This window comes from Trachypithecus francoisi, unplaced genomic scaffold (genome assembly GCF_009764315.1).
Source record: "Trachypithecus francoisi isolate TF-2019V2 unplaced genomic scaffold, Tfra_2.0 Lachesis_group0, whole genome shotgun sequence".
Classification (NCBI taxonomy): domain Eukaryota; kingdom Metazoa; phylum Chordata; class Mammalia; order Primates; family Cercopithecidae; genus Trachypithecus; species Trachypithecus francoisi.
The window spans coordinates 154612041-154637471 of NW_022681453.1; the positions used below are offsets into that span (position 1 = coordinate 154612041).

Sequence of the window (25431 nt, forward strand, 5' to 3'; positions counted from 1 at the left end):
TGTCAGAGCAATAAACTATCCCATTTCCATTGGGACAGCCCATTTGGAGAACATTCCTGAACCAAGGGTCCTTGTCCAGCTATGCCCCTACTTTGATCCAGGTGATCCTCAGCTTTCCCCTTGGGTCTTAAAGCAAAATCCCACCGACCTTCTGCCTCCATCTGGCCTCCCTCCAGGCTCAGCTTGCTTTTAGCAGAATTATGTTTCCCGAAAACACTTTTCTCATGTCTCACCCTGCTGTTTGGAAGTCCACAGGGCACCTTGCTTCCACAGGGAAGCAAGAGAGAGTTGGGCTCTCAAGTCAGGCTCCAAACCTCTTTCAAAGCTGACCTAGCACACTGTTGAAGAAAAGGATTTGGAGCCCCACACATCTGAGTTTGAATCCTGGCTCATCCACTAACAAGTTGTGATTAGACATGTGATTTAACCTCCATGATCCTTTGTCATCTGTGAAATAAGGATGCTTAAACATAACTCACAGAGCTCTTGTAAGCTGAAACAAGATGAAGTACGAAAGCTCCCTGGAACAGAGTAGAGTAGAGTTCCATGGGTGTGAATTCTGTCTTTTCAGTTTCACCAGCCTTGCTATGAGTGCTGGATTCATGGCTGATAGACTCCAGGCTTGAGGCCTGGATATTGGTGACCCATAGTACAAGCAGGGTAGACCCTGGATGTTTGTTTTCTTCCAGTAATGGATGAAATGTTCTGTGTGAGACAAGGGGCCCATGGGGGCCCAGCCAGCCAAAAATGAGCTGCTCTAGGGCCCTGCTTATGGTACAGGACACTGGGACACCCACGCCTGGCCATACCAGGACTTTGTTCCTGGGTTGCCTATAGTCTCGCTGAACTTTGCAAAGGAAAGTTCTTTTGAGTTATGCTTCTGCCCTTTGAACCTGTTACCTTCAGAGTCATAAACCTGGTCCACTAGGCTATAAAAGCAGCTCGTTCCAACACATTCTCCTTGCAGCCTGCTCCTTGCCATCCACTACACACCCTCACTGAACCAGAGGCCACCACCATGACAAGGGACCAGAATGGAACCTGGGAGATGGAGAGTAATGAAAACTTTGAGGGCTACATGAAGGCTCTGGGTAAGGAAGAGACTGGGGATGAGGAGGGAAGCTGTTGTTGGGAGTACTGTGGTGTGGCCCTCCAGACAGTGCTGCTATGGAGTTCAACAGACCTGTGTGCAAATCCTCATGCATGTACAGCTGTGCAATATTAGGCAGATCATAAAAATTTTCTGAGACTCAGTTTTCTCATCTGGAAACTGGGAATAATGATAAATGAGATTATGTCTAGGATGCCTTAGCACAGTGCCTGGCCCACAGAAAACATACACTGAATGTGTACGTCAGGAGGATATACACACGGAGTAAAGCCAAACTTGAGAGGATAACCCAGTTGTTCCCCTGCCTTGTGACTACCATCTCTTTGATAACCACTTGGACCTGATATTATCCACCAGTGACCCCTGCATTGTTCTTTTATCAGTTTTGTAATGGGGAAGCAGAAAAGAAATAGCTAGCAAATCTCTCAACCTAGGGAAAATCAAGCTCATGGAAGGCAAGAGAGGCTTTTGTCAGATAGCACAAACAACCCACTGCTTATATAACTTCTGAACTGGGTTCCAGGCCAAGGGCTACCAATTGGTGCGTGTCCTGAGTTCACCACAGGGTGGGTTCCTTGTGGAACTGGCAGAAAACACATAGCCCTGCCCAGCCTACAGGTTCTGCCTGGAACTAGAGTGAGTGGGCCCCCAGAGGGGAGCTCACAGTTGCTGGGTGGCTCCTGTGCTCCAGGTGCTGAGCAAGGGGCTTTGGCTGCCTGTCCTTATTCCATCCCTCAGCAGCCTCTTTATCACCTCTTCTAGCTTTAAAGGTCTCCACATACGGGGTTACTTCGCTGGAACTTCCTCCACATGTAGAATGAGAGAAATGGCAGTGGGTGGAGTTAGAGGAGCAATAATAACTTGGATATGATGGTGGGAGGTCTCTCCAAGAGTGGAAATCATGAGTTTTTTGGTGTGGTAAACTTCTAGCTTGAAAATGTCCACCATGTCAGTGAACAAGGAAAGCTGTGATATGTTTCATATTTGTGGAACTAAGCTCTTTCTTCATGTTCTCTTTTTTTTTTTTTTTTTCATTTATTTGTTTTGGAGATGGAGTCTCGCTCTGTCACCCAGGCTGGAGTGCAGTGGCACGATCTCAGCTCACTGCAAGCTCCGCCTTCCGGGTTCATGCCATTCTCCTGCTTCAGCCTCCTGAGTAGCTGGGACTACAGGCGCCTGCCACGATGCCCGGCTAATTGTTTTATTTTTAATAGAGACAGGGTTTTACCATGTTAGCCAGGATGGTCTCGATCTCCTGACCTCGTGATCCACCAGCCTTGGTTTCCCAAAGTGCTGGGATTACAGATGTGAGCCACCGTGCCTGGCCTCTTCATGTACTTTACACTGGTTTCTAACACTGAATAGCTTTCCTTTTCATTCTGGTTAGCAGGCTTTTTACATCAACATAGTTGGTGGGAGGAAGAAAGAGGCAAAACTCCTCCTACCAGAGCCCCAGCCTCAACCCTGTTGCACCTGTGTTTTTTAGTACCAGGAGTGGCCAATAGAAATGGGATTCTGATTCTACACATGGGTAAATGGATTGGAGCATACCTTGGAACTAGAATTCTGAACAAGATTATACAGACGAGGAAACCAAAGCAGAAGGGTCAACATAGCTGGGACGAGAGTCCAGGGCTTGCTCTGGGACCTTGAACCAGTTTTTTTAACCTTTTGGAACCTCAGTTTCCTCATCTGGCAAATAGAGATAATAGCCCCAGCCTTGCCTGTCCCTCCAGATGATATTGGATGTAGTTGTGGTTTTGAGCAATTAAAAGTACTTTAACAAGGGTTATTTGGAAGTTTCAAGGTTTCAAGAGTATGCTGAATAAGCCAGAGTCAAGTAATAGAATTAGAAAGAAACCTTGTGTCTTTTGCTGCTTATGCTTAAATAATGAAAAGTCCTGGGATGACTTAGATTTAAAATCTAGGCTCTGTTTAGTTTATGGCTCTGCAGAGTGGACCCCTAAAGCCCACCTCTCGAGGCTTAAGGTGAGAAGCAAACATTCCTACCACTGCCTTTCTCCTCCTGGGGGCTGGGAGGATGCAGAGTACACCGTCACCTCTCTCCAAGCAATCCTGCCTCCAACAACACCTCCAACAACTTCCTCTGGACTCTTTTCACACCAACTTACACCTTTAATGTGCACTCCCTTTCTCCTCCTGGGGGTTGGGAGGATGCAGAGTACACCGTCACCTCTCTCCGAGAAATCCTGCCTCCAACAACACCTCCAACAACTTCCTCTGGACTCTTTTCACATCAACTTACACCTTTAATGTGAGTGAGGGGCTCACAAGTTGTGAATGTGATATTTGAATGTCTTCATCATTGAGGTTTCAGATTGGACTTTGTAATTCTACTTGGTATGAAATATTTATTGCCTCTTAAAGCTTTAGCCAAAACTTCCAATTTAACATGACATTACATTGATTTCACTCTAATAAGCAAGTCGTTTGATCTCTTTGTCCCATGATCTCTGCAGTGTAGAGTATTAGGCTGACACTCCACTGGTTAAGATTAATACCATATGTATTGAGGTGGGATCCCTTGTCCTTCTCAACCTGCCATGGGAACATGGGTGGGGCAGTCATGGCGGTGACTGAAGACAGGTCTCAGGTGGGTCAGCTAGAAGCAGGCGAGGCAGAGCTGCCCCTTCAATCTAACCTGCCAAAAGCAGCCCAACAGATCTCAACAGTTTCCTCCACACCCAGGACATAAGGCAGGTTGCTTTCCCAACACTGAGATGTCAACGAAGCTTGCCTTCCTTACCCTTTTGAGCAGTGAGACCCTTAGCATTTGGAAAGAGTATGTGTAGACATCCCCAGATGTGTGACTATTGTTAAGGATGATGCCCATTCCCTGTCTAAGAATCATTGATTTCTAATACTTTAACCCCTAGCACTAGAGAGTTTTCTTTTTCTGTGGGCCTGGTAGAGCAACTCTACTGAGACGTGGGGTTGGGCAGTAAACTGGCTTTGTCACTAACCCAGTGACTCACTCTACACACTGGCCTCCCAACATGACTCAGCCACCAGCCTCAGCAGAGTAACACACCGTGGCACCCTTTGGGTTTGCCACAAATGATGTCATTAAGAGTTCAAAAGGTGAGTGAGCCAAAGGTCAGTGGTACTTCCTCTCCTGCCTTCTTAGGCACCTGGTGTTTCTCACCCCAGACTCTTTCTTGACAGTGGGGAAACCAGCTGGTGAACTTCTTTGCCCTGAGGAACTTGTCATGTCCTGAAGTCAGTCCTCCTTCAGGTCAGATCAGGGGATGAAGGGGTGGGAGGGGTGGTCTTCATTTTAAAGGGGAAACCAAGGAGGACAGACATAAGGAGGTCTCCGTAATGTGAAAGAATACTGGAAGAGAGTTCGTTAACTCTGCCCAGGTGGGAATCATTCAACTTCTCTATCAAAGCTTTAGAAGGTGCCTTGGATGCCAGGGACTGTGCCATCTGAAGCAGAACCAACCCTGGAATCTGTTCTCAAGGAGTCATGTTACAGCCATGCACAAATGGTATTCCTGTTTTTTATTACTGTTTGATGAATCACCCCCAAAATGTAGCGGTTTGAAACAACCACAATCATTTAATTATTATTTCTCATGGTTCTGGGGGCTGACTGGGTTCATCCTGATGGTTCCTGCTTAAAGGCTCTCATTTGGTTGCAATTGGACAGCACCTGGGGCTGGAGCCATCTCAGGCTTCCTCACTCATATGCATGTCTGGCAGTTGATGCTGGTTGGCAGATGAGACCTTAACTTGGCTTCAACATCTACATGTGGTCTCCCCAAGTGACCTGGGTTTCTTCACAGCATGCAGGCTGTGTCCAAAGAGAAGAGATACAAGCTGCATGGCCTTTTATGACCCAGCTTCAGAAGCTACCAGGTACCACTTCCACCATATTCTAGTGGTTGAAGTGGTACAAGCCTGCCTGCATTCAAAGAAAAGGGACATAGACCCCACCTTTCAGTGGGATGAATGTCAAGATTGCATTGTAAGAACAGCATGTAGGATGAGAGGTGTTATCGCAGCCATTTAAGAAAATGTAATCTGCCACAGATGAGCCAGTTGAGATTCTATGCCTTGGGCTCAAAGGGGCTATGGAATCAAAAGAACAATAGTAACAAGAAGTGTGTGCATGGTGGTGAAAGGAGCTATAGTACATGGAGTCAGTGAAGGCTTCCTGAGTACTTCTTGGTGGGGTTTTGAAGGAAGAGCAGGAGTTATCCATGCGGAGATGGAGTCAAGCGTAGCCCCAATGGGCATGTGCACAAGCATGGGCCTGGGACACCAGAAGGCGTTGTATTACCAGAGGGTGAAGTGCAAGGAGGAGGCAAAAGAAGAGTCTGGAAAAGCAACAGGCTCCTTAAGTCAGTGTGCTACACATGAACTTCACCTTACAAGGAGAGGTCTAGGAAGAAATTGTATGCAGAGAAGAGAGATGCTATCAATTCTCACTCTAACAGAGATAGAGTGAATAGACCAGCAGACTGTCAGAGAACTAAAGAGGTTGTTACAATGACCCTGGGAAGGTGTTGAGAGCAGTACCCAGAAAGGGTGAACAGGGAGATGTGCAGAGCAGGAAATAGGCTGGATTTGGTGACTAAAGGAGGAAGAGTCAGGGAGGAGTCAGCCTAGAAAATGAAAAACCATCACATAATTTTAACCAGTGAAGATGGGGAAGCATGTGTCCAAAAATTGGATAATGTTAAATTGATACATCTTTTAGGAAATTTTTATGCCATAAATTGTAACTATTTGGGGAAAACCCATTATTTTCTTAACTCACAAATGCAGGTGAGGATTATCTTCTATGAAGAACATCCTTTTCATTTAAATTGACATGCACAGACTTAAAAGTGCCGTGGCTATCACAATCAGTTCTAGTGGGTCTCTGAAAGCTCCACCAGGAAGGGAAAGCCCTGAGAGGCTGAAGTCAGACAGCTCCCATCTAGGTGGTCTCTGCCAGAAAATATTTCCCGAATATGTGCCATGTGCAAAATCTCATCCTGACCATTTAAGAGCCTGCAGTCTAGCATGATGGGTGAGCACATACACAAATTATTCTCATACCATGATACACATCACACTAGAGCTTTATACACATTTCTTCATTTTAGTGAATTCAGTTTTCAACAAATGTATCGAGCACCTATGACACATCAGGAAGCGCTCTAGGCACGGGAAGTATAGTGGGAAATGAGGAGACAAGTTCCGGCCGGCATGGAGTTTACATGCTAGTGAGGAGACAGAAAGTAAACAAATAGTTTAAGGTTATTTTGGGTAGTGGTAAGTGCTGGGAGGAAAATTAAAAGAATGATGGAGTGGAGTGTGGTTGGTGGTCAGGGAAGACTTGAAGGGGTGACAGTGGAGCCCAGGTTTGAATGCTGACAAGTGTTATTCTGAACACAGGGAACAGCAAGTGCAAAGGTTCTGGGTTCAAGAACACGAAGCCAGGTGTGATGGCTCACGCCTGTAATCCCAACACTTTGGAAGGCCAAGGCAAGAGGGTGACATGAGGCCAGGAGTTCATGATGAGCCTAGGCAACATAGTGAGACTTCTGTCTCCACAAAAAATAGAAAATAAAAAAATTAGCTGGGCCTGGAAGCACGTGCCTGTGGTCCCAGCTACTCAGGAGGCTGAGGGGGGAGAATCACTTGGACCCAAGGGTTTGAGAAAGCTGATGTATTGGGAGTTGGAAGTGTGTGAGGCAGAGGAATTGTGGGTACGGTGGGGGAGTGAGAGTAGAAAAGTAGGCGGAAGGCAAAGCACACACCAGCCTTCTGCTGGGAAGAAAAATGGATCCTCTTTGTATTCTTTAAGGATCACTGTGGCCACAGCACGGAAAATGAATCATAGGAGGGCAAGATTGCAAGCAGAGAGGCCGAGAGACCCATTAGGAGGCTGCAGTGTTGTCCAGGCAGGAAATGACCATGGCTTGGGCTACGGCAGTGCCTGTGGAGCTGAAGAAAAGAGGACAGATTCAGCTTATATTTTGGAGATAAAGCTCACGGGGTTTGCAGATGAATATGAAGTGAGAGCAAATGATAGAAATGAATTTGGGTCCCAGACTTAGGCCTGAATAACTGGGCAGATGACAATCCCATTAGCCAAAATGGGGAAGTCACCGGGAGGAGTGAGTTTTGGTGGGGAGGGACCAGGCTGGGGTGGCGGGGGAGCATGCATTAAGAATTCTGGTTTGCATGTTTTGGTTTCAGATATCTGTTACACATTCAAATGGAGTATTAAAATTGGCACTTTGGTATGGGATATGGAGCTCAGGATACAGTCAGAGGTAAATACAGAAGAAATGCTTTCCATTTTATGGGGTGAGGAATCCAGAGAAGTGGAGAGACTAGTCCATGGCCACTTGTGGTTAAGAAATGATGGAGCCTAAGACAGGAGCCCAGGCTATCTGCTTCTAACACCCACAGCCCTTTTCTCAACACTGTTCTTGGTGGAGGTACGAAACACGGAGGTAGGGAAGAAAGAGCTTCACTGTGAACAAGGTATGTCCAAATGAAGGCATCCAAAGTAAATAGGCAGGACCCTCAGAAACATTGCAAGAGAATCACTCAGAGTCCCTGGGTAAAAATGAGTAGGTAGGTAGATGATTGATAGATAGATAGATAGATAGATAGATAGATAGATAGATAGATAATAGATGTCTGATGCTCCAATGAAGAATTTGTTTCATAAAATCTGGATTCCTGATGGTGCTCACAAGTCAATGAAGGTATACACCTTGCCAAAGTCTCTACTTGAACTATATGGTACCTAATAAGACTTTCAAAGGGGAAATGCTGAGGGATGGAAAAAGCCTAGGTAATGATAGGTGTTATCCCTTTGTACAGGTCTCCCCTTGCATGTGTTGGCATCACCTCCACCCTAATGTCCATCCCAGTAAGTATGCAGTAGACTAAGAATGGAGAGGAGAAACTGTGCATAAGGAGCAGGGAGGCACACCAGGGTCTCCAGCTTGCCCCCAGTGCCTAGAAGGAAGTGAGAGGCGGAAGCAGGCAGGGATCTCATCTAATTGCTTTCAAATGTGTTCTCTGGAGCAGGAAGTGGCATGGAAAAAAGGAGAAAATTGTTCTTACACTCTGCTTCTCACAATTGCCTAAGAGTGCCAATGATTTGAGAATTAAGGAGTCCGGGTTTGAAGCCCATCAAAGCTGCACTTTGAATGGTTCTCAGATTTCATATGATGAATACTTGTGCCTCTCTGCTCTTTAATTTACAAAGAGCACCTGCCCTTTTCGCCTGCAACTTTAGCTTTTTTCACAAGCACATTACACAGCCTTTTAATGTTGAGTAGCATACTCATATTTCACCCTTATGGCTTGTATTGTTCAAAATGCAGTTATGAAAAGTATGCTTTAATAAAGTCACGTCAGTGTTGTTTTTTTCCTTCTGCAGCAGCTAAAAGCCATATATATTATTCAGAAATAGCTTGCCTTTGGACCTTTCCTTCTGAGATAGAAATTCATTTCACCTGGCTATAAATCAAACTCAGAGATACCCTTAATCCAGAAAAGGAGATAAAACATGCTTGATAACCCTGGTGTTAAAATACCATACCAGGAAAATAATTTTCTCTGCAAAGTACGAAGAGGAAGTGTTTTTATAATCTGTATGTGTGTGTGTGTGTGTTCCACAACCACAGTTAAACCCTTTTGATTAGAAATATCAGGAGTCCACCAACAGAACATTTGGCTACCTTCCCTGGGGCAGAGCAGAGGCGACATGATTTACTGGGTTGTGCAAACACTGAAGGGTGGCCAAGAGGCCAAGCCATTTTTCAATCCAGAAGAGAAGTGATGCTTGATTCCATTTGCATAGTCTTCAAATAAGATTCCCCCGGCACTGGTCAGAAAGATTGACTAGAGATGGTGTTTCCAGGACAAACCAGTTCTGTCAGCAATAGATATTTTTAGCTGTGATCTACCTTTCTATGCAACCAGGGACAAGCAATACTTTTTATTGGGGAGGGGGGCGTTAGTTGTAAATGACAACAGAATGTGTTTGTAAAGAAATCGTCAGGGGTGCTATCCTAACTGGGTAGCTCTGAGCCCACCACTTAAATTCTCAGGGCCTCAGTTTCCACATCCATTGAGTGGAAATAGACTTGCTCTCAGAGGAACACTTCAGTTCTAAATTTCTCTGTAGATTTTCAGTTATTCCTTAATGGTTTTACCTAGAGCCTTCCCCTGTGTTTCATCTGGTTAAGAGATGACCTATGGTTTTTCTTTTCCCGTCTCCTAACTATTGTTCCAGAAGTATGGTTTAGCACAGCTCAGACCTTAGCGCAAAGGGCTGGAGAAGGAGCTGAAATTGGTTCTACCCATCACCAGACTATAGAGTAAGGAAACTGATCCACGCAGAGAAAAGTGTCGCCAGGCTAGATTAAATGCTTATGGGACAGACCCCCTTATGACAGGAAGGGAGTGTATCAGCCACCATTCCCACTTTTCCTGCAGAGTCCAAGTCCCTTGCAAAACAAGGAGTGCACACAGCTATGGAGATGCATAAATATGAGCAAAACTTTCACTCTGGACTGAATGCTGACTTGGTCCCTACTTGACCCAAACAGATAAGGCCAAGAGTGGATGGCAATGTGTGCACTGAATACTGACAAACTACTTGGTACTATGTAAATCATTTTACCATTATTTTTACTGAATCTACACTGTAAATAGTCCTTTGAAGTGAGCATTCTTTTCCTCATTTTCCGGCAAAGGAAAAGTAATTTCTCCAAGGTCACACAGCTAGCTGGGAAATAAGAGATAGGATTGTACCTGCATCTGCCCCTTACCCTTACTCATTTATACCACAGTTCTAAACTTTAGCATGCACATGATCACTTGGAAGACTTGTAAGGACAAGCAGAGTCTGGCCAACAGAGCTCCTATTTAATAGGTCTGGCATGGGCCCCAGATTTTGCATTTCTTTTATTTTTATTTATATATATTTATTTAGAGACAGGGTCTTGCTCTGTCACCCAGGCTGGAGCGCCATGGCACAGAACCTGCATTTCTAGCAGGTTCCCAGGTGCTAATGCTGCTGCCAGCCCAGGAACCTCACTTTGATAATCACTGTCCTGGCCCTTGCTGCCTCCATTAACTAATCCATAGTATATCTTGAGTACCTACTATGTGCCTAGCTCAAGACTCTATGGTGTGGTGGGTTGGGGAACACAGAGCAAGAAGATGGCATTGTCCTTGTCCTCATAGAGGTGAGACTGCCGGAAAGAATAGCCAACTCCATGAAAAATGCAGGAGAAAATGCTAAATACGGTTGGCAGGTAGAGGGGAGCAGTAAAACTGTTTGGCCTGGATAGCAGGTAAGGAAGGAGGCAAGAAAGAGTAAGAGGAGGCAAAGCTGGGGCTGGGCCTTATGAGATTTGGAAAGCTGGGACGAGAGTGACAGGGATTCAGAGAGCAACTGTTCAAGGGGTATATGGGAAAACACAAAGGACTCTAAGGAAATTGGCCTGTGAGATCAGCGGCTTCATAATGCTATTATGATGAGGGCAGCCTCCATTTATAGAGCCATGATTACAGGCTGCCAGCCACTGGGCAAAGTTCTTACAAACACCATCAGATTTGATCCTCACAACAAGATGATGCAGTTAATAATAGCTCCACATATGGCCACTGCCCTCTGCTGCTTTAGATCTGGAACCAAATGTCCAGTGACGAGACTGAAGCTGGACACACTTGGGGCAGAAGGAGAGAAATATGAGATGGAGTGTGACATACCAGCCTCTTGCCAGCTCCTCCACACGCCACAAGCATGTGCTTGTACTCACTAGAACAAGGAGGATGCTCTTCAGTGGCTTGTAGTAATTTTAAGGAAGGGTTCATTTTTTAAGTCGGAAATACTTGACCACTTGGTCCCACCTAAACAGGTCAGCAGTTACCTTGAAGAGAGAAAAATTAAACAGGTATTTTCATGATTGCAAGGCCAAGGTGGCTGAGATAAATGTGTCAGAAAGGGTTTGGTGAGCCCTTTCCATAGTAAGTTGTGTGGGACACCTGGCCGACTGCATGTTCCTCCACAGAGGGGCTCCATGGCCACCTAAGACTTTGAAAAGCTGCATCCTGTACCCTCCCTCCAACTTGGAGCTATAAAGTACCTTTCCTATATTAAAGAATCTATGAAATTCTATAGGGCAGAAACCAGCTTGTCTTGGTTTTAATTCCTCATGTCCCAAACGTATTTGCTCATGAGCCCATTTTTTTGACCACTAAACATCTGATGGAGCTGTACCCCATGGCGAACACAATGGGGAAGTAGGGGCTCTGGGAATGCTGGCCAAGAAGACTAGAGGAATTCACAGAACCAAAGGCAGCTGAGAGACTATTCGTCTCAGCCCGCACCCCATGCCTCACAGGCTGTGTGGCTGGGACGCGCTCACGTACAATTCCATAAGCCACAGAGGTGAAGTTAAATGAGCTACCAGATAATGTACCCGGCTGGAGTGTGATTGCTTCAGCTCTCACTTATTATACAGCCCTGGGTCTAGAAAACAATTGCCATTTGGTTGGGGACAGTATGCAAGGGCTTTGGAAAACAAACTGCCTGAAACAGGGAGGGCTTATCCAACTGAATCCCACAGTCCCTGTGTCTCCAGGGAAAATTTAACAGAGTCAGAAGTTACTAGTATCTTGGGTAGTCACGGAAATTGCACACATGGGGATGATCTAACTGTGTTACCCCAGAGCTTGGGGAGCACAGCTCTGGCCCTGGAGACAAATCGTCCTAAGTTCAAGTACCATCTCAACTGCTTCCTCACTACATAATCCAGGGAAAGTGACATGACTTCTCTGAGGCAGTTTCTCTGCACTGGCAAAATGAAGATAAAATAAAACTTAACTTGTGGGTTTGTTTGAAGAATAAAGTGAGGAAGGTTTCCCAAGGGAGGTTACACCCTGAGCTACCATCCCTAGACACTGTCCCTAGACACAAAGGGACACCATCCCTAGACACAAAGAGGGTCTTAATTGCCACCCCAAATATTACCAAGAGTCCACACAGCGTGGCTCTCAGATTCACCTTACCTAAAATTCAGTTCCCTATGTTTGCCCATAAAACTAGTTCACTCTTTTATTCCCTGGCTCTCACCTTGATCGTCCAAGCTCAGAACCACTGTTTCTTCCTTCCAACTCAATCTCTCTATACATCTATCCAATTACCAAGCCACTCTGATTGCTGTTTCAGCCATGCATGTTTAGAAAAGTAAACTAGCCTCTCTAGGTCTTACTTCATCATCTCTGACCTGACAAGTAGGCACTTAAACAGTACCTTTCAAAATTTTTAAACCATAAAAGTCTTTTTCCAAACAGCCTCCTATGGACAAAGTTCAAAATCTGAAATCACTGAGCTCTACCACCCAGAGATTCTAGATCTGGAATAGGACCCAGAAATCTGCATTTTTTTACGTTATCTCAGGTGATCCAGAAAGGGAACTAGCTTTGGGACCCACTGGTGAGTTCCCAGACATGGAAGGTACTCAACAAATAGTAGAGAATGAGAGGTGAGCAGGGCACTGGCATTTGTGCAGCAGCTTATGCCAACTTGAACTTACTTCTCTTTTCAACTTAGGATACAGGCATATAATCCTTTTACCTTCCAGCTAGCTAATATTACTTAAAATTATTCCGTCAGGCACAAACCTGACTTTATACAAGTTAGAGTCTAAAGGAATACCCAGGGCCCTTCCTTATGCAGCTGTGATTCTGTTGTAGATTCAAATTGCTGACCCAAAGTGAGGTTCAAGTGGCCAATTTGGCCTCTCCTTGATTTTGGGGAGAAGGGGAGTAATAGTGATTAAAGAAGGATTTTTTTTTTTTTTTTTTTTTTGAGATGGAGTCTTGCTCTGTTGTGAGGAGTACAATGGCACAATCTTGGCTCACTGCAACCTCCGCCTCCCGGATTCAAGTGATTCTCCCACCTCAGCCTCCTGAGTAGCTGGGATTATAGGCACCCTCCATCATGCTCAGCTAATTTTTGTATTTTTGTAGAGACAGGGTTTCACCATGTTGGCCAGGCTGGTCTTGAACTCCTGACCCCAGGTGATCCACCCACCTAGGCCTCCCAAAGTGCTGGGATTACAGGCATGAGCCACCAGGTCCAGACGCAAAGAAGGAGTTTTAAAGGAAATGGGTCAGAAAGAAAATGGGGAGAGAGTGAGGAAGTGATACTTGGCCACCATGGGAAGGGTAGCAGAGTTGTCAGTCTCCAAACTGACAGGAACTTCCTGAACTACCTGCTGGTCTCTCTCTCTCATGGTCACAATATAGTGTTTGTCCTGCACCGGACAGTGCACAACATGAAATGTCATCACTTACATATCATAAAGATGGCACTGCAGTTCTCAGAGAAATAGCACTTGAGAAATTTGAGCTGTTCTTGTTCTTGAGGTCATTATTATCCTTGGGTTTTAATAGAATCAATCCTAGTGTTTTTTAAAACCTTCTCAGTGGATTTTCTGGAAAAATATTAAGTATTTAAATTGGCATCTAAAGATATCTGGAGAATTTACAGGCATAATGGGAATCAGATATCCGACTAAAGACCAAGAGAGATGATTTCATAGCAAGGGAAGAAATTCAAGTATTTTCAGAACTATCCTCTCTTTCTAGATCTACTCCACAGGCCAACAACTTTTTGGCATGGCTGTAGTTGAGCCACATTTTATGCTTAACTAGGGGTTAGCTTCTTGTTATAATGTGCAATGGTTAGGAAATTCAACACTCCTTTGGTTTGTTTCAACATTTTCATAATAAAAATGTAAACAATTATCAACCTATCCCTTAAAAGCAACAGACGGGTGTGGTGGCTCACGTCTGTAATCCCAGCACTTTGGGAGGCCGAGGCAGGCGGAACACGAGGTCAGGAGATCGAAACCATCCTGCCTAAAATGGTGAAACCCCATCTCTATTAAAAATACAAAATGTTAGCCGGGTGTGGTGATGGGCACCTATAGTCCCAGCTACTTGGGAGGCTGAGGCAGGAGAATGGAGTGAACCTTGGAGGCAGAGGTTGCAGTGAGCAGAGATCGAGCCACTGCACTCTAGCCTGGGTGACAGAGCCAGACTCCATCTCAAGAAAGAAGAAGAAGAAGGAGAAGGAGAAGGAGAAGGAGAGGAGGAGGAGGAGGAGGAGGAAGAGGAGAAAGAAGAAGAAGAAGAAGAAGAAGGAGGAGGAGGAGGAGGAGGAGGAAGAAATCTCTGAATGAGTATTTATTGTCCAGAATATGTTTAAAACTACCTTGGGGGCCAGGCATTGTGGCTCATACCTGTAATCCCAGCACTTTGGGAGACCAAGGCACATGGATCTCTTGAGCTCAGGAGTTTGAGACCAGCCTGGGCAAATGGTGAAACCCCATCTCTACAAAAAATACCAAATCAGCTGGGTATGGTGGTATGCACCTGTTGTCCCAGCTACTTGGGAGGCTGAAATGGGAGGATCACTTGAGCCTAGGAGGTCAAGGTTGCAGTTAGCCAAAATCACGACACTGTACTCCAGCCTGGACGACAGAGTGAGACCACATCTTGAAAAAACAAAACAAAATAAAAAACAAAAAACAAACCTTTACTGGCGGCTAGAACTGAGGCAAAACAGTCTGCTGTTAAAATGGAAGTTTGTAACTATCCCTCCCCACTGTGGACATTAACAAAAGTTTCCTAAGTTTCATCTTTAACCATGATTAAAACTGGTGATTTCCAAAGTCTTTTTTCTTTTAAATCATCAGACCTTTTTGTTCAGCAAACTCTTAGGAGGATGCCCAACAGGTCAGATAGAATAGAGGTGCTGTGACGTGTGTGCATGTGTGTGTGTGTTGGGGAGCTGCAGCTTAGGGTTGAGTCTTGCGTGCTACATCTCCCTCCCATCAGGGATCCTGAGGAGGTGCCAGGAGACTCCTAGGTTTCCCAGCAACTGACTGAGATGCCCAACTTGGCCACGAGTAAGATGCTTGTTTCCCACTTAAGCAAAGACAGGTGGCCTATACACAATCTGTGTCTCTAGTCTTGAATGTTTGGTCTTGTTAAAGAAATGAATGAGTCTGGCTGAGCACATCATAACCTCCACAATTCCCTTTGCCAACAGATATTGATTTTGCCACCCGCAAGATTGCAGTACATCTCACTCAGACGAAGGTTATTGATCAAGATGGTGATAACTTCAAGACAAAAACCACTAGCACATTCCGCAACTATGATGTGGATTTCACTGTTGGAGTAGAGTTTGACGAGTACACAAAGGGCCTGGATAACCGGCATGTTAAGGTACTGACTGGGGCTAGTGTTTTCCACTCACACATTCTGTGCAGGGGCTGGCTATTTGGTATCATGATGAAAAAAATGTTAGAAACAACCTGGGAAAAATCAGGAAAGGAGGACCAGGATGGCCTTAATCATGCTGGCAATGAAAAATTATTGAAAGTTTAGTAGGAAAAGGCAGGCCTAGGAGAGCTTAAGAGCTCAACCTCTCCAGGATCGAGGGCCAGGGCCTATGAGTCATATACAGCCATGGGCCTGGTAGGCAGAGGGAAGAGGGCAAGGTGGAACATCACAGGGAGGGACAGCACCTGTGCCCTCTGGAAGCCAGGGCACATGGAAAGGTGGCAGCCCTGCCCAGTGCCAGCCAAGCGCTGCCATGGAGGAGAGAAGCCTGAAGGTGCCAGATTCTTTTTAGGAGACATAGAGAAATCAGATGTTTTTATATAAAATATCTCAAATTTTTATGATTCTGCTGAGAAAGAGCAAATATAAAATAAATAAAACATCTCAATTATAGATTATCCCAGCTGATTTCTTTTTTTTTAGAAAAGAATGATCCAAATTAAACCAAAAAAAAATCAGTAGGTTAAGTGAAGTCAAGATTTATCCAACCCTAATAACTTGGAGAAGCCTCTGGCAAGTTTGTGGCTCTGTCCTAGCATTGCCTTAACCAACAAGAGATAATCTAGGCAACTCTCCAGGTATCAGAAGGTCAGACTTTCGCTGTTTGAACTATTGAATATAGGTGGGATCCTGAAAGCAGGCAGAAACAACTCAAGTTTGCAGAAGAGGCAGGCCCTTGCCCATAGGAGCTGTTTGCAAATAAGGCAGAGGCAGCAGGAAGAAGTGGAGAGATGCTGGAAAGGCAAGGGAAACACCAGCTCTCCCCAGCATCACTGTGTGGTATCCCAACCCAGTAACCAGCCCTCCTGCTCACATTCATGCTCAGTGTGCCTGTTTTTGGTTTTCCAAATCAAATTACACCTGGTCAGTCCCCACCAAACAGGAATAGGAGAAATCCAATCTCAGTTGTATTTAAAGATTCCACCCAACATTCCCATCATAACGAACCCCGGGGACACACAGTCCAAGAGATTTGGGAAGGTTCCTGGCTTGTCATTTATCATGGTTGCAATTGGCTGTTCACTGTCTATGCCCATGCATTTTATACAAGGGTGGGCAGTTTGAATATTCAAAGCATCCTTTCCCTCTGTGCCAATTCAGCCACTGGAACTTCTGTCCTATCTCCCAAACTGAGGGAGGACAGAGCTGAGTACTCTGACCCAAGGTATCCATGCTGTCGCCTTCCCACCCCCGGCAAAGAGCCAGCTCTTCAAGTGCCACAACAAAGCAAGCAACACCCTTTGCCCTGTCCTTCCCCGCTCACCATGAGTCCTGACCTTCCCAGGGTCAGGCCACCACCCTGAGACTCTCACACTGTGCTTCCAGGAGCTCCTGCAAAGTCAGAGATCTCAACTCTCCCCCAGAGCAATGGGCACAAGCTCTGATTCCTCTCCTGGGGTGGGGAGGAAAAGTTGCTATTATTATTTGGTGACAACTTAAAGGCCAAGAGAGCTGGACACACTTTATTTCTCAGTCAAGTTGTCCTGTAGCATTGATAGTCGCAGCCATCAAGTCAAGGTTGAATTATATTTCGTGTTCTTTGCTAAAGAAAAGTAGGGAAATATAAAGCATGATGGAAATTTTTCCATCAGAGCACTCTTGCATGAGAACTTAAGATTCTGGGCCCTGGACTATCCACTAATGGAACCCCTCACTGAGTGGATAATGGATCAACAAGCCTTTTCTGAACCTGTGAACCATCTGACTGAAAAGCCAATTCATCAGACACCAGAATTGCCAGGAAAATTGATCTCACAATTTTTTGCATCATTCTGTTATTCCAACCCAATTAGTGCAAAATGTTTCATTTTCCTTCACCTTTCTGTTTTGGGTGTGGGCTCTTGAAAAGCAGGCCTGTCCTCTCTGAGTTGATCCTTTGTCACCTTTGATGGCAGAGAACTTGCTCTTCCTAAAATAAATCACCCTTCCAGCCCTTAATGGATTCCACATGTTAACACTACTCCTACCTTTCTTCTGCCTCTCCATGTTCCATTTTCTCCCCTCTCCAGAATCAGCAGTTAGCCCTGCAGAGAGAGAGAATCCTCTTTCCTACAGCTTGCATCCTCTTTGCCTTCACTAGAAAACCAGAGTGAATGCACACACACACACACACACCCTCTCACACACACACACTCTCACACACCCTTGGTAGGGAGTGAGAAGTACCCAGACAGTTTGCCCAGCCTCCAACAATGGGTCATTCCCATGAGAATCACCATGCAGAGCAGATGCCCAAGGAACTACCTACTTCCTGTAACTTCACTGGAACCCTTCAGCTGGAAGGGGATGCTAGAGAATGGGCAAATCTCTTTCTCAGATTGATTTTTTTTTTTTTTTTTTTTTTTTTTTTTTTGAGACGGAGTCTCACTCTGTCGCCCAGGCTAGAGTGCTGGAGTGCAGTGGTGCAATCTCGGCTCACTGCAAGCTCTGCCTCCCAGATTCATGCCATTCTCCTGCCTCAGCCTCCCAAGTAGCTGGGACTACAGGCACCCACCACTATGTCTGGCTAATTTTTTTGTATTTTTTTTTAGTAGCGATGGGGTTTCACTGTGCTAGCCAGGATGGTCTCCAATTCCTGACCTTGTGATCCATCCGCCTCGGCCTCCCAGAGTGCTGGGATTACAGGCACGAGCCACTGCGCCCAGCCTCTCTGATTAATTTCTTTTTTTTTTTTTTTTAAAAAAGAGTTTCACTCTTTTTGCCCAGGCTGGAGTATAGTGGCGCAATCTCAGCTCACCTCAACCTCCATCTCCCAGGTTCAAGCAATTATCCTGCCTCAGCCTCCCAAGTTGCTGGGATTACAGGTGTGCACCACCATGTCTGGCTAATTTTATATATATATATAGTAGAGACAGGGTTTCACCATGTTGGTCAGGCTTGTTGCGAACTCCTGACCTCAAGTGATCCACCTGCCTCGGCCTTCCAGAGTGCTGGAGTTACAGGCGTGAGCCCCCATGCCTGGCCTCTCTGATTAATTTCTGTTGCCCACACTTGGTGGCATGCCTGAGTGAACACCTACACACGTGTGGGAGTGTGAGGATGTGTGAGTGTGAGAGCGTGTGTGGTACTCCTCATGCTATTGTTTTCCAGGGCTCCACATCTCAACTACGTGATCACCCTTACAAGCCCTCTGGAATCTCCCCACTCGGCAGTGTGGAGGAGAGGTGCATGTTGTGCCCTGTCCAGCTCAGGGCAGAAGCAATGAAACCACATTGATCACAGAGTCAGTTCTCCTCTGAGGAGTCAGGGACCCCCCTCTTTCCTTCCTGTGTGTTCCATGTATTCCCAACTTCCTATCCTGGCTGATTTCTAAGAGAAGTTACAGCCCCTTTCAAAACTACACAAGCTACCCCAAAATAAAATAAAATTAAAAATAAGTAATTGATAGCCATGGAATGGAATGTGGAGTATATGCAGCCATGAGAAAGGATGAAGGACAGACTCATGCTACAACCTGGATGAACCTGGAAAATGTGCTAAGCGAGAGAAGCCCCACACAAAAGGCCATGTATTGTGTGATGTATATGAGACATCCAGAATAGGCAAATTCATAGAGAGAGAAAGTGGTTGCCCAGATACAGGGGATAGAGGAAATGAACGGTGACTGCTAATACATAGGGGTTCCTTTTGGGACAGGAAGAAAATCACCTGGATTTAGATATAGTGATGGTTACACAATCTTGTGGAATAAAAGCTACTGAATTGTGTATCTTAAAAGGGTGGATTTTATATTTTGTGAATTATATCTCAATAATAAAATAAGTACTTGAAGTTGGGGCAGACGGTAAGGGCAGGGAAAAGCTGGGATAGACAATGGCGGTTAGAGCCAATAATGCCATTCTGATGGCAGAAGAAGATGGGAGCCCCCAGAAGAGGAGTGGCAGACAGGGGCTGCCAGAGGAGGGGCTCTGGTGGCAAACCAAAGAACTCTTAAGTGAGGTAAAGTGCACTGAGAAGGGTTGAGCATGTGAATACTGTCCTTCAATGCTCTTTTTTTTTTTTTTTTTTTTATACTTTAAGTTCTAGGGTACATGTGCATAACGTTTATATCATGTATAACTCCCCAATGCAATCCCTCCCTCCTCCCCACTCCCCATGATAGGCCCCAGTGTGTGATGTTCCCCTTCCCGAGTCCAAGTGATCTCACTGTTCAGTTCCCACCTATGAGTGAGAACATGCGGTGTTTGGTTTTCTGTTCTTGTGATAGTTTGCTAAGAATGATGGTTTCCAGCTGCATCCATGTCCCTACAAAGGATGCAAACTCATCCTTTTTTATGCTCTTAAAGAGCTGTCATTTTCCTTTAAAAAAAAGTGTTGGCGAGTAATTCAAACTTACAGAAAAGTTACAAGAATAGAACAAAGAACACCTGTATACTCTTTACCAAGAGTTACCACATTACATTTTGCCCCTTTGCTTTATCATTTGCACATGCTTTCTCTCTAATATGCAAATATTATTTTCTGAACAATCAGATGCCTTAGCCCTAAATAGTTCAGTGTGTATTTCCTAAGAATTAAGATATTCTCTTGTAAAACTGCAATATAGTTATCAGCTTCTATAAGTTTAACATTGATACAGTGCCTGTATCTAATTTATCATAAAGGGCTGCTTTAAGCAATGTTAGCTTTGGAAACTGTGATAGTGGAAAACATGGTGGGAGCCCAGGTTTCTTCTTTAATTCTGTGTACAGCTGTCTGCCCTTGGAATGTACTCCTTCTTTATCTCCTAGCTGAGAACCAAGGGCTTTCCTCACTTGTATCCATTTCCTCAAACTGAGGATCTTTTAAGGCAATTGAGCCTCTTTTTAAAATCTTTTTTGATGCAGGGAAGAAGGGCACCAACTAAAAGCAAATTAAATTGAGAAATTTTAGTTCATTTAACCATTCTCTTCTTTCTGCTTCTTATTATTTTTCTATAGGAGTAAGGCTATAATATTATAAGTATTACCATAATTTATTGGTAACCAATTTAGGCTCAGAACAACTTTTAATCCTGCTGTCCAATATGAGTTATTAAAATAAAATATTAGGACAAGCCCCATGCACTAACATTTTTCTCCTTCCTTCTTCCTTCCTTACACAAAATTTGCTAAGCCCCTACTACATACTAGGGCTAAGTCAGTAGCTAGTGATAAAATGATGAATCAGACGCCCTCTCCTGCCTTCATGAATTGCAAGCCTCCTGGGGAAGGCAGACAACTAAATGAACAATGACCATACAGTGCCCATATTGATGGACATGTGTACACTCTGGTAGGACCATAGAAACTAAGGTAAGGAGGCAAATGGATTTACTTCAAGATTATGCTTCAACAAACAGAGATTCATTCAACAATGCTGGTCACTGTGCTGAGTCTGGTGTTGCAGAAATGAACAGCAGATACAGCATCTTCTTTCATGGAGCTTACTGTCTACTGGGAGAGACAGGCATCAATTCAACCGACATGTATTAGGTGTCTATCATATGTGAGGCAATCTGGGAGTGAGGAGGACAGACGACACCGTCCTTGCCCAAATTGAAGACATGAGTCCTTTCTCATCTGTTTAGAGGAAAACTCAGAGTCCAAGGCTCATCATAAGAAAAAGCAAATTATTATTCCAGACATCATCTTCCTCGCAGAAGAGCAAGGAAGGCAACCTATAAAGTGAGCTTCTCCAAGACCTTTAAAGATGTGAGGCTTAGGATGGTCCTAAAGGAGGAGGAGACCTTTTTTTCCTTTAGAAAACATGTAGAATTTTATTTTCAAATTAGCTTTGGGAATATGAATATATGCAGATGGTTAAAAAAATCAAAAAGTAAAATTTTCTTTCTTTCCTAACCCCCAGCCACTCAGTTCTTTCCTCAGGGACAATCACTATTAAAGATTTCTTTTACTTTCTTGCAGGAAACATGTACAAACATAAGCATGCATACATACTCCCCCCTCTCTGCTTTATGCATTTGGCTCTGCTCCTTGCTTTTTCGACTTAAACCATACACTACGGCTATATTCTTTCAATGACTGCATAGCAGGGATGAACCATACCATATTTAACTAGCCACCCACTGACAGAATTTACGAAGCTTCTAGTCTTTTACTGTAACAAACAATGCTGTGATGCACTGGGGAGTAAAATGAGGAGGAATAAAATTGTACATAAAGTATATAATATGGTCAAGGTCAACTATTATTTTAGAAATAGGTAGATTTAACAATCTGTAGAAAACAGATTTGCACCAAAAAAACAGGCCCAAATGTACAAGGACACTGGGGAAAAAAACACAGGTCAGTTTATCACCGACTGGGTTTATAAGATATCAAGAAAAGTAAACATCTGGTCCTTAGCATAATATTGTTCAGAGAGGCATAATGTAGTTTGCACATACTTGGAAGAAAATCAGCTAGGATCAGGGTCATCCCCAAAGAACAGCACAGACACAGAACCATTCTTCAGATGGGAATAACGTAATCATTTTAGGAAGGGCATGCCTAATTTGGGCACAGAAGTGGTTGGCCCTGTAGGACCAACTAGGGGTAGTACAGATTATAGCAGGTATTAGGAGGGGTAAAAGTGGGGAACAGAAGGAGGAGAAATTTGAAGGGTAAATAGTTTGTAAATATGTACACAGGGGTTTGAGCACTCTTGGGATTCAGCAGGCCTACGGCTTCTCCAACCTGCTGGCCACTGTGGCCTGGCTGTTCAGCACACGTTCTGCTGCTGCCCCTGTGCTATTAACTAGTTGGCATTGCTGCTGGGAGGAACCCAAGAACCAGGAGAAGGTCCACCCATCTGGTTCTGGATAAGAAGGCCGTACTGGAACCATCTGGGCAACCCCCTGATTGTTTAAGGAGCTCCCCTGCCTTTGTTGATGTCCTACAGTGGACAGTTCTCACATTGTGATTCCTGAAGGAAAATTCCCAGAAGTAGAATTTCTAGATCAAAAAGTATATGCAATTTTATATTTTGAAAGGTAATATAAAATTGCCCTCCAAAGAGATTTATACCAATTCATATCCCCATGTGCTGTAAGAGAGAGTGCCTGCCTCTCTACTCTCCCTCCAATTTAGTGTATTATCAAATTCTTTGATCTTTGACCATATGATGAATGTATCTGAAAAACAAAGTCTTCATTTGCATTTCTTTTTTTTTTTTTTTTTTTGAGGCGGAGTCTCGCTCTGTCGCCCGGACTGGAGTGCAGTGGCCAGATCTCAGCTCACTGCAAGCTCCGCCTCCCGGGTTTCCGCCATTCTCCTGCCTCAGCCTCCCGAGTAGCTGGGACTACAGGCGCCCGCCACCTCGCCCAGCTAGTTTTTGTATTTTTAGTAGAGACGGGGTTTCACCGTGTTAGCCAGGATGGTCTCGATCTCCTGACCTCGTGATCCGCCCGTCTCGGCCTCCCAAAGTGCTGGGATTACAGGCTTGAGCCACCGCGCCCGGCCTGCATTTCTTTTATAATGTGTGAGGCTGAATATCTTTTTCTTATGTTTAGAAGCCATCTGCTAGGGCTCTTCCCCCCTGGTAAGCTGTTGGTTCCTGTTCTTTGTTAACACAAACTATTAAGTTAATGACATTTTTCTTATTGATTTACAGGAGCCCTTTATATATATAAGGAAATAAAATCTGATGTTATCATTTTCACCCAGTTTTTTGTTTCTCTGTTGGCTTTAAGGTATTTTCCCCTTCCAGAAATTTTACATCATTATATAGTGAAATTTATCATCTTCTTCCCACTGATTTGAAATGCTATCTTTACCATAAGGAAAAATGGAAAAGTAGAATTCCTTAAAAGAAAACAGAGCAAGTCAAGATAAGCTGGCTTGGCTGGAATGGAGGGTGTATGTGGAAAATGACATTGGAAAGATCTTGGCTCCCTGAGGCTGAGGGTTCTGCCCTTTGAGCAAGCAGGACCCTGAAATGGCTGCAGGTTTAGATGTGTTCAGTCCCTCAAGATCATATGTTTGATTTGCCTGGGAATCTGTCTTTACAGACACTGGTCACCTGGGAAGGTGATGTCCTTGTGTGTGTGCAAAAGGGGGAGAAGGAGAACCGGGGCTGGAAGCAGTGGATTCAGGGGGACAAGCTGTACCTGGTAAGTACTGGGGTCTGCTCAGCTCCCCTCCATTGTGCTTACACACACTACTGTGGTCACCTAGCCAGGCGCTTTGACAAGAAAAATGGCCCTGCACTCCTACCCCGAGCTCCAGCCAAATGCATGTGGTCATATAGTCAGGAAGCCGTTCCCATCTGGCTCAGGGGACTCCAGGAAGAAATCTATATGGCTGTTTCTGTGAACAGCTGCAATTCAAAAGAAAGTTCAGAATGCTGAGTTAGGAAGCAGAGATCCAAGGAGAAATACAGGGAACCTGCTAAAGACCAGCTGGGGAGAAATGTGAGCCACAGAATGTAGATGCCCTGGAGGAGGGTGGGACAGGGCTTTCTCACAATGATGGGAGCCTGGGAGAGGGAGTGGGGTAGGGAGGAGACGGGACCCACTCTGACTGGGAACTGCCACAGGCATTGACCTCTCTCCATAAGATATGTCCTCCTGACCCCAAAATGTTTTAGGTTAATTTGGTACTAGAACAGAGCAGTAGGAACAATAACTGATATCCTTAAATATCTTATACCTGTCGAGACAGCTTAATTTTTCATTCTTCAATCTTCAAGGCACTTCAATGGGTTCACCATTCAAATGGCGAAAAATCTTTCACTCCTTCATCCTTTTTCGCTCATTTGTAAATGAATGGCTCATTCAGTGAATGGCTCTTCATTCATTAATTCACTCACTTTGGAATCAGGCAGGTACTGGGCTCCAATGTCAGTATTCAGGTTGCCACGGCGCCCTTCACAGTCAGCCTTGCTTCACCTGAGATCTTTATTTTGAAGGCAATGTCAGCTGATGATATATGGGAGGCATTCGTCGTGTTTTCCACTGATGGCTTTCCCTACCTGCACTGGTTTGGATGATGGATTTTTCTAATTGTAATACAATCCCCAGTGGTCCCTGTGGCTTAGACAATGGATTCATAGTCAACTGCAATGATTGTGGTGGTCCTTCCCACACTCATGTTTTTCTCTCCTCTTTTGAGAATCAGTGAGGGTCAAATAAGGCCTGGGGCTCCCTCTATCTGGATGAAAAACAGGACCTTGTCGGCTGCACAGGCAAGCCTGGGAAAGCCTTTCTGCACCTCACACCCTGCGGGTACCTGTGCCACCACCAGCCACTATTCTAATCACCAGAGGCCAGAAAGCCAGATTAGAGGGGCAGCTCACCGGCCAGCATCTTTTCAGGCCCTTACCTTCCAAACACTTCTCTACACTAGGTCCTTTCCTTCCTCATGGCTTCGCTGCCTTTTATAAATTAGGCCATGTTACTTTAATCATGGGAGTAGGAGAAATCCTGTCCAAGAGGGTCATTTCTTTGCACTTTTCATTTTTATAGTTGTTCAAGCTCAATTCAAGTGTCAAAATCAAATTACTGCTACCTGCAGGGCATGCCCGCTGATTGGGTCTGTGAGATGCACTTTGCCCAGAATGCCTAAGTGTCCTCTTTATTCCAACCTCCCACCCCCAGATACCAAGGGGGCTGAGAGCTGGGCAGAAGAAAGGCCTGGCCTGTTAGCCCCTCACCCACTTTCTGATGTTGCAGGAGCTGACCTGTGGCAACCAGGTGTGCCGTCAAGTGTTCAAAAAGAAGTGATAGCAACGCAGGAGGCCTGCCAAGCACAAGCTCCCCACTGCCCACACTGAGTGTCTACTGGCTTTGAGAAGCAGCTGTGGAGACCTTCCCACTCTTGACAGCCCCATTAAGGCATCTGGCTGGGTTTTAAAGAGAATGCATAGGTAGCAGTGATAGACATATTCTCCTCCTTTAAAACCTAGCATTAAATGGAAAAACAAAAATTACTCCCATATTTTGAAACCCTTTA

General features: G+C 44.8%; 1 protein-coding gene across 1 annotated transcript; it reads left to right on the forward strand.

Annotated features, from left to right (window-relative positions):
* The first annotated feature begins 943 nt into the window (after positions 1-943).
* RBP2 (retinol binding protein 2) lies at positions 944-25431 on the forward strand. Its single transcript, XM_033212496.1, has 4 exons — positions 944-1091; positions 15225-15403; positions 23490-23591; positions 25152-25431. Exons 1-4 carry the CDS (start codon positions 1019-1021, stop codon positions 25200-25202), a joined length of 405 nt encoding a protein of 134 aa, XP_033068387.1. The 5' UTR covers positions 944-1018; the 3' UTR covers positions 25203-25431.